The sequence below is a fragment of the Capsicum annuum genome, chromosome 10 (genome assembly GCF_002878395.1).
Source record: "Capsicum annuum cultivar UCD-10X-F1 chromosome 10, UCD10Xv1.1, whole genome shotgun sequence".
In the NCBI taxonomy this organism is placed as follows: domain Eukaryota; kingdom Viridiplantae; phylum Streptophyta; class Magnoliopsida; order Solanales; family Solanaceae; genus Capsicum; species Capsicum annuum.
In genome coordinates, this window is record NC_061120.1 from 203,161,255 (window position 1) to 203,170,791 (window position 9,537).

Here is a 9,537-nt window from a genome sequence, read left to right on the forward strand (position 1 = left end):
TGTGCTCTATTCTCAGTAAATTAAAATGAATTTATTTCTCTAGAGGCTAAAATTTCTCATCTTTTTGATTGAAAAGTTCATATTGTTTCATTTCAAAACTTTTTGTTGCTAAATAATTGCTAAATTTTGATGACTCATGTTATGCCATTTGTATCAAGAAGCTCGATACATACGATGAATCTACTTCAATATTAAATATATCTTTTTGAAGGTAATTTTATATACTCGAGTAATTTCTGTTAGGATGTATAATATTTTTAGATTAACTTTGTTCAAATACATTCTTTGTTTTAGTTATTCCACTACTTTGTTAAAATGATCATTATGTCACTCTTTTTATGTATATTCAAGAATAAAAAAAAATTGCTAGTATGCAAGAATCTGAAGCAATTAGGTGAACCTCTGATTGTTCCTATACATCTCAAAGAAGTTAAATAATTTGTTCTTTCAACTTTTTGTTTTTCATTCTATTTTCTTTTTTGATTTTTAATTAGTGTTTGAACTTATTTATGTAATTAAGTGAAAAGTTAATCCTAATCCATTTAATTATGTGATAAAAAGATTCTAAATTTTTATACTGCAATAAGGGGGAAGAAGTAAAAGAGGAGAAATTGAAAAAAAAAAAAGTTGTAACGAAGGGAAAATTTTAAAAAACAACCTATATAGCAATGAGAGAATAGGAAAATAAAGAAGAAATGCAAAATTATAACTACAAGATGAAACTTTTTTAGTTTGATCTGGACTTCAGTCAATTATTTTCTCTCCCTCTCTTTTTTGAGTTTTGACATTCTTTCTGTGTACGTATACCTGCCTTTGCTCTGGATATGTATATACTGAAACAACCAACATTGACTAGGTATAGGGTCACGGAAAAAAAAGTTATTATTTGCGGTATAAAAAGTCCTTGAGGACCAGTAACTTTGTCTGCTGACCTGAAAGAGTGAAGGCACAGCGCAAGCAATGAATAAGAGATGATGAAGATCTGTAATCATTGATAGCTTATTGCTATAGGAATTACTTACATTTCCATCATTGAACAAAGCTGTTTGTTGTGACTGATCTTAGCCTCATCCAGATTAAACATTATCGGTAAGTTATAATATGTCAATAAACCATAAATTTATCAAAATAATACTCCAAAATAATTCATTTCTACATGGTCAAAACTGCAATCAAGAGAAGTAAATTTTTGATGAGCGTCAATGTGTTGTTCTGATATATAAAGTTTTCATTTAGTATTTACAAGATTCTTTGGTGTGAATTTACTGAGTTATTTATCAGGCTCAGATGACAAATGAAGTGGTTTATTGTAGATGAGGCAGATGAAGCATACGACACACTCCCATACTTCCTTTTTCCAACTGCTTTGACTTGACGCACTTGAGCCGAGGGTCTTTCGGAAACAACCTCGCTACCCTCCCCAAACCCCACTTCTGGAGATCACACTCTAGGTATGTTGTTGTAGATGAAGCAGATGCAGCATACGACACAATCAGTGAAGCCAAAGAATAGACTTTTCGCACCGAGGAGTGTGGTCTAGTGGCCGTTGAAGTGACTGAAAATCTATGGGTGATTAGGATTCAAATCCCAGTAGAGACAAAAAGAAAACGCTAGGTGATTTATCACATGGGCTAGCGTGAGGTAAGATGTGCGTGCAACGGTGCAAGCTAAGCCTGGACATCTCAGAGACAAACAAACTAGTCCAAATTGACAGCAATTATATAGGGAAAGAATAATAATAACCTCATAGGTGTAGATGCCTTCGGAGACAAACTGGCATAACTTCCCACATGCAGAAACAGCCACCTCATATGCTGTGATGTTATCGGGGAGTTTTGCATCAGGATGCTCCATTACAGATTTGAAATAACTGAATATTACTACATCAAAGACTAGGAAGCTAAGTCAGTGATGCTGAGAAAACTAAACAGCAATACAGCATACACATATTTAATGCATAAAGCTACCTGCAGTATGAAGCTTAAGGAAATCTCCACCAAATTCAGCACAAATGCCAATTGCAGTTGCTACTAGCTGAGAATAAAAAGAACATCATATTTGGAGAATATACGACAAATTTCTTAGGGAAACAACTATAGAAGTAAGAAAAAATAAAGGACCTCTTGAACATCTGGCTTCTTATGATCATAAACTTTAAGCAGTAGAGGTATCCACTCCTCATAGTATCTGCTTTTAAATACAAAATGAAGTTCAGACAAAGCAAAGTGTGGTTATCATGACTAATAATATATTGAAGATCACATAAGGCTTGCCTGAATGCTTCTTCTACGCACTGCTCAGCGACATTACGAAAAATGTGCACTACAATCCTTCTTTCTACTGCAGTTCTGTTATTACTCAACACAGAAATACAAGAGATGTAATGGGGAAGTCTCAGAGGATTTGAGGAAAAAGGTGATGTATAAGGTTGAGGAAATTGTTATAGTATCACCATAGGATTCTTCAAAAAGCCGGTATACGTAGCAACTTATATCAATTGTGTCACTTCTGATATATCAGTGGAAGGTTCATGAATTATCTATGTAGTATATCATAGAGACGGAGAGTAACTTACCCACATAAGTGATGCATAAGGCAAAAACTTGTCCAAAAGGGGAAAAAAATCTGCCTTATAACTTTTTCCCCATAGTTCCGAGGCCAATGCCAATCTGAGTTCAGGAAATAATAGAATAGGTGATGGTAAATATAAGAACCTGTTGAAAAAGTATATTAGAGACTGCTTTAGGATAAAACACTAACGTTTCGACATATATTTAAGTGTTCCTGCTCCCTTTGATTATTGTGTTCTGTAGCTCTTTCCTCTCTTGCTGTTTTGTAGTATGAGCAAGTTGAGAGAACCTCTGATATGTCATCGAGAAAGTCTGTTGCTTGTTGGTTACTTAGACATGAACCGGGAATCTGTGAGTAGTACTTTTTAGTGCATAGTCATCAAATAGGCGGATATGACCCTAGATAGGAAGGTCTGGAGGGCGCGAATTTCGGCAGAGGATTAGGGCCAGTTTGGGTCACTAGTGTAGGGAATTACTTGGTGGGGGTTTTATTCCTGTTATGATTCCGTCTTCCGTGTTCCATGTTTTATTACGAATCTGTGTGCTTTCCTCTGCTTTCCTCTGTTTTATATTACTTATGGATGCCGTATTTATGTTATGTAATCTGCTTCTGTGCTTTACTATGTATTTGTGTGGTATCTCGTATCTTGAGCCGGGGGTCTATCGGAAACAGCCTTTCTACTTCATCAGAGGTAGAGGTATGGACTGCGTACATCTTACCCCCAGACCCCACTAGGTGGGAATACACTGGGTTTGTTGTTGTTGTTGTTGTTGTAGTCATCAAATAGGCTCAGGGAAACAAACATGAAGAATAGTGTACAATCAGCAATAATATGGCATATCCCATCGTAGTGACAGATGATTGGATAAAGGAAAAACTATTCTAAACCAATGTGTATTAGAATAGCAGTAGGACTGGGAGCTATAAATACATTTAGATATGGAGTCAAAAGTTTTCTTTAATTGAGAGTACACTAATATATAGTGTTACAGTACTATCAGTGAGTGTAAGAAATTTTTTTTACGATACCATTTCTTGGATTTGATTCTGAGTGTGGCAGTGGTATTGCTGCTTCATATTTGGACGCTGATTCGGATCAGCTTTTGATCATCTCTGGAATTTGGGGCTTCCATGATATCAGTGCCAGAGCTTCTATCGAATTCTGCATCTTGAACAAAGTCCAACTCATTTTCTGGTGTTTTATGGGCCAGGGGACAATATGTCAAGCAAATGGGAACACTATGGAATCAACTCTTAACCAAATACAAATGCTCCACTCCTCCAAATAATTGTATTTGATTTGGATTCGACTCCATAGCGGTTCACTGTGCTTGATATATCGTCCTCTGCCCATAAAACACAAGAAAATGAGATGGACTTTATTCAAGATGAAGAACTCGATAGCAGATCTGGTACTGATATAATGGAAGCCCAAAATTCTGGTGATGATCAAGCTGATCCAAATCAGCGTCCAACTAAGAAGAAGCACTACCACCGCCAAGAGCGGAATCAAATCCGAGAGATGGAATCGTAAGAAAAACAAATTTTAACTTATATACGCTGACAGTACCGTAACACTATTATATAAGTGTAGTCTCAATCTTGTAGAAGGTAATTAATTCCATATATAAGAACTGTCACATGTTTTATCATTTGACATGTTTTTCAAAGAATTCCCTCACCCTGATGATAAAAAAAGAAAAGGTGTGGCACATGGGCCTAACCCAACCCCATAAGCTAGCACTTAGGGTGAGTATAGTCCAATTCCATGTAAGGAGACCAGTTGTCCATCCCTTTTCCGATGTGAGACTCTTAAGTCTTAACAAAAAACAACCACACTCAAATGATGGTGAGCCTCTTTTCCTCTTGAGCTTTGAATGCTTGTATTCGATGTACATAAATATCCAAACATTTCATCAAAATTGAGAATCAGTCTAATTAAAGAAAACTTTTGACTCCATATATAAATGCATCAGATAAGGCGACACCCTTTGGTCTTCTAAATGACTTACCAGAATGCATCCGTTCAGTGCCTCCACTAGTCTTGCCTGAATTTGTATCTTAGACTCCTGAAGAATGTAGCACTTCTTAAATGACCACTCGTATCATTAAGATATTTATAAAAGTTTTTGCTGAAGATCTAGGTTAATTACCTCCTTTAACGCATCAAGCAAAGCCTTGATTATGGTGTCAAACAGATTTTGAAGTGGTGGCTTGCTACAACCTGTTACAGGAAGCCCTTTCTTCATAGCAGATGCCGCTAATTGCAACAATAATGACATTGCTGCAGAAGGAAATAAATGCAATTTAGAAAACATCAGATAAAGCTCAGAATGCCTGAAAGGACAAATTTGACGCATCCAGAGATTTACCAGAAATGGCAGCTGTTCTTATTCCGCCGCTTAATTCAAAGGTAAGCATTGGAACCAAAACACTAATAACCTGCATGAATCACGATAGAAATTTTCATGTTCCTCTGTTAGTCTTAGAAAACAATTCGTTGTGATATTTAACCATCTAGACCGACCTCATTAACCCACAAATGTAGTCCTTTCAACTCGGCTGCAAAGCAGCATAGGATATGACAAGCCAATGCTTTTTCTTCCAGAAGCGCACTTCGTATCCCCATCTTGCTATCCCCGACAGTGACTTTAATCATGCTACAGAAGATTGAAGACATTCTCAGTCAATTGTCCACATTCGACAAATGTATGAGAATTCAAAATTTTCCACACCCACAGTTAGTACTAATATGCGGCGCATGCATTTAAGAGAAGTGTCGTCGCTATATGAAGAGCCAACCTTTCATCATCAGAATCATTTGTATCTGAACTATTAGAAAAACTCGAATAGTTCATCAGCCGAACAGATTTTATCACAAAGGGCATGAAAATACTCAGATAAGGAAGGAAATCTGCCCCCAAGCACTTGCATAGTCTACCCCCATGCCTGCAACAGAATCAGGTGTAAATTACCTGCAAAAAAAAGGAAAAAAAATAGTAGCACAAGATTCTAAATGTATCAACATACTTGTAACAAAAGGCTCCTCATTGGATATTCTACCTCCATATGAGTTTGTTGCAGTGAAATGAGCACTGCAATGACCTAAAATGACACATTGTCTGGTAAATGCAGTTTTAGAAGTTAACGATATTGATTGTTTCGCAAAGTATAACATGATTTTCTTTTTTCAGTTTCTCTATAAGAACTGCATTTAGGTTAAGTTTTTGAATGAACTCGGCATGTTTTTGAGTTCACAATGTGCGCTGTTGGAATAAATTGAAGTTGAATTATATCAGTTACAATGTGCACACCTTTTCAACATAATCAAGGATTCCTAGATTTCCGACAGCCATTGTAATCATAGTACTGCATTCCATGGTTTTGGCAAGGAGCATGTGGCTTGTATCTTTATTAGCGGTTACCAAGACAACTTTCAGATAAGGCGTACAGAATCGTATATGATTGCAGAGTCCTCCTGCAGTGTCCCAGGCACACAAGGTTTAGAATACCGAACACTGAAAGAAAAGAACAATCCTATTGCCTGAAAATAGAGTACCTGTGATGATATAGCTAATGTGGCTAAAGTTGCCAGAGCTGCTTCTTTCATCATAGGCATTCCCTCTCTGGGATGCAGCAAGTTACTTATTAGAAGCTTATGTAATATGCCGTTACTCCTATATATACGTGAACAAATATATATGTCATAGATTTGAGAAAGTGAAATACCTGTGGAAACACGACTAATGACCCTTACGGTCATTTTCCAACTTATTCACTATCTTGTGTAGGTAGAGTTTCAAGACATCTGAACTGCAATTGTGACTGAACAACATAATAGCTGAAGTTGCTCGTGTCTATTAAAAGAGATGGTATTAGTATGTGACAATATGTATTTGCAAGTTAAAGAGTTTAGATGCTGATAAAGCTGAAACGGCTGCTCAAACGGAGATCAAACCGTCAATACATTAGCCAAATGAGCATAAGTACAACGGTAGAGCTCAATTGCAGATACAGTGAAGCTGAAAGTGCCTAGAAATACTATAGCAGTGGACTCAAATAGCCTAGCTTTCTGCCTATGTAAAGTACCTGCAACCTAGGATTCTCAAAATCATCCAGTACTTGTGTCAAAGCTGGAAGTAGCTGCTGATGATATTGCTCTTGAAAATGTGGACTCAGATACTTTGATAGCTGACCAATTGCATGTATTGTCGCCCAACGCACCCGAGGGTGCTCATCATGCATTAGGTTCACAATAGTCTGTACAAGTTTCTCCATCTCCAGTAACAATGCCTGGGAATTTCCAGACACAAAAACTTAGCCCATATTTCTAGAGTTTGTGGTCAAAACATGTTCCTTAGGATTTTTGCCCTGATTTTCTTACAAAATTTAAGTTTTACGAAACTAAAAGTAACCATAAATACTTTTACTTTTCCTTAAAAGCAAAATATAAATTTTTTCCATATTTGGCAAACCTCTTTCTTGGAGGAAAAGTTTTGTACATCTATAAATATAGAAGACCCTTCTCATACCAGAACACAATAGCATCCACAATGTAGTCTTTAAAGTGTCTTTGTTTAGGAAGAGATTTCTCCCAATAGGTTTTAAGTTTTTCAATATTAGTTTTTCATATGTAGGTCGTTTGTGGTGCTTATTCTTCCTTGCGGTTATTTTAAAATCTTAAATATAAATTAAAATTTAATGAATAAATTCAACGTATATATCTATTTTAAATACCTTTATATATCTATATTGTCTATTTATTTTTATATAAAAAAAAATAATAACAAACAAACAAAAGAAAGAAATAAAGAAAAAAAGGAAAGAAAAAGAAAAAAAAATCAAAAAAAGGTGCAAAAAATAAAAAGAGGCTAAACAATCACAAGATAATTAAGACTAATAAATTATTTATTTTAAATTTAAAACAATTATAAAGTAAAATGAAATATTAAAAATAGTTAGTTATCACATTAGAGAGTTCTAATTGGACTCAAATCAAATTTGAATTGAAAGATTAAATATTTGAATTTGAAATACATTTATTAAAAGATATTCATTATCTCAAAAATAAAACCCATAATTGAAGAGTTCTAATAGATATTTGCTATTTCAAACTCATCTCTTCAAAATTTAAATGCTATAAAATATATTTAAGTATAATTTATTTATATATTAATGAAATAAACTAGGTTTGTTATTGATTAATGAAAGATGAAAATTTTATTATTATTATTATTATTATTATTATAATAATAATAATAATAATAATAATAACAATAATAATAATAATAATCCCTTTTAATTCTAAATTTAACTTGAAAGATAAAGATCCTCTTTAAATTTGAATTGATAAGCAAATCTTTTATGCATTCTAAATTGATAAAATAATAAGATAAATAAAGTATGAATTATTTAAGTGATAAATAGATTATTTGAATTTTGTATGAAAAAATACACATTGATTATTTAGTACTGCGATTGACAATTGTACAACTTATCATTAAGAAATCAAAAACATGATTGCAGAACTTTTAAAATAAATTATCAAAAAATAATTAAATAATTTTTTAAACAAAATTACATAATAAAAAAAAAAATGAAAAAGTCCCTCATAAAAGGTCATACTAAATGCACATGTTTGGAAATTTATTTTTTTCTTTAAAATAATCATAATAAATAAGAAGCCACGTGACAGTTTTTAGGACAAATTTAATAATTAGTAATAAATGATTTAGAAATATTTGAATTAGAATTTTTTTTCTTTTAACAAAAGAATTATTAGTAGCTTAAAGTTAGGAACAAAAGATTGAAGAGTTCTACATGAACTCTAACTATTTCATAAACTTATCTCTTTTAATTTTAAATTTAAATTGAAAGACAAAGATCCTCTTTAAATTTGAATTGATAAAAAAATCTTTATGCATTATAAATAAATAAAATAATAAGATAATTACAGTAAAAATTATTTAAATGATAAATATATTATTTAAAGTTTGTATGAAAAAATACACGTTGATTATTTAGTATTGTAAATTCACAAAATCCTACACAAAATTGACAATTGTACAACTTATCATTAAGAAATTATATGATTACAAACTTTTTAAACAAAAATAATTAAATAATTTTTTAAATAAAATTAAATAATAAAAAATAAAAAATCCCCTCATAAAAAGTCATACTAAATTCACACGTTTGGGCATTTATTTTTTTCCTTAAAAATATCATAAAAAATAAAAAGAATGTCTCCTCTTCTTTTTTATTTTTTTTTAAAAAATAATTAAATGAGTTGAGTTCCTAATAAAATGCTAACTCTTGCACTTTTTAAGTTTGAAAATATACAATTTTTTATATGATTTATTTTCTTTATGATGAAACTATAAATTATAAAATAAAGATATTGTGAAATAATTAGGGATAAGGAAGAATAATAAACTAATCTTCTTCTAACTAATTTATATGATATTTGAATTTGAATTTAAATGGAATTTGAATTTGAATGAAGTGCTAACTTCTTACCTCTTTGTCTCATATATATATATATATATATATATATATATATATATATATATACACACACATACATATGTCATTAGTTTTATTAATGATTTTTTACTGCACTGTTTATATTTTTTAGTTTCAAAGACTATTTTTATTTAATATTTTTTTTTAATTTTTATATGTAGGAAGGATATGACATATTCGGTTTCATCTCCTCTATTAACATTTAAGGTACACCAATTTAAATTAATATCGATATATCTTTTTCTGACGATTCGATTTAAGGAATAATATTATTGTTACCATTCTCTGTTTTAATCATGATCCAATGTGTATTCCATCATCATCTCTTTCTATTTTTTTTCATGTTTGTTAAGGTGCACAATAGTTTCTTTATTTGAATTCACTTATTGATTTTATCACAAAGAATTTTTGAAAAATATATATTATTTGGTATTATTGCAC

The 9,537-nt window shown here is 32.1% G+C and overlaps 1 protein-coding gene across 4 annotated transcripts; it reads right to left on the reverse strand.

Moving 5' to 3' along the window:
* Window positions 1-1,352: 1,352 nt before the first annotated feature.
* On the reverse strand, window positions 1,353-6,869 carry LOC107844565 (importin-5-like). Of its 4 annotated transcripts, none has more exons than XM_047397209.1 (13): window positions 6,661-6,869; window positions 6,301-6,428; window positions 6,131-6,197; window positions 5,886-6,049; window positions 5,602-5,676; window positions 5,374-5,520; window positions 5,099-5,231; window positions 4,944-5,013; window positions 4,725-4,855; window positions 4,584-4,640; window positions 2,576-2,669; window positions 2,121-2,348; window positions 1,353-2,034 (listed from the first exon to the last, which is right to left on the reverse strand). In XM_047397209.1, exons 6-11 carry the CDS (start codon window positions 5,457-5,459, stop codon window positions 2,631-2,633), a joined length of 516 nt encoding a protein of 171 aa, XP_047253165.1. In that variant the 5' UTR covers window positions 5,460-5,520; window positions 5,602-5,676; window positions 5,886-6,049; window positions 6,131-6,197; window positions 6,301-6,428; window positions 6,661-6,869; the 3' UTR covers window positions 1,353-2,034; window positions 2,121-2,348; window positions 2,576-2,630. The 4 variants fall into 4 exon arrangements, with proteins under 4 accessions (XP_047253165.1, XP_047253166.1, XP_047253163.1 ...); XM_047397210.1 differs by having other exon boundaries at window positions 1,353-1,880; window positions 1,968-2,034; window positions 2,121-2,669; XM_047397207.1 differs by lacking the exons at window positions 1,353-2,034; window positions 2,121-2,348; window positions 2,576-2,669 and having other exon boundaries at window positions 3,229-4,640.
* Window positions 6,870-9,537: the final 2,668 nt, after the last annotated feature.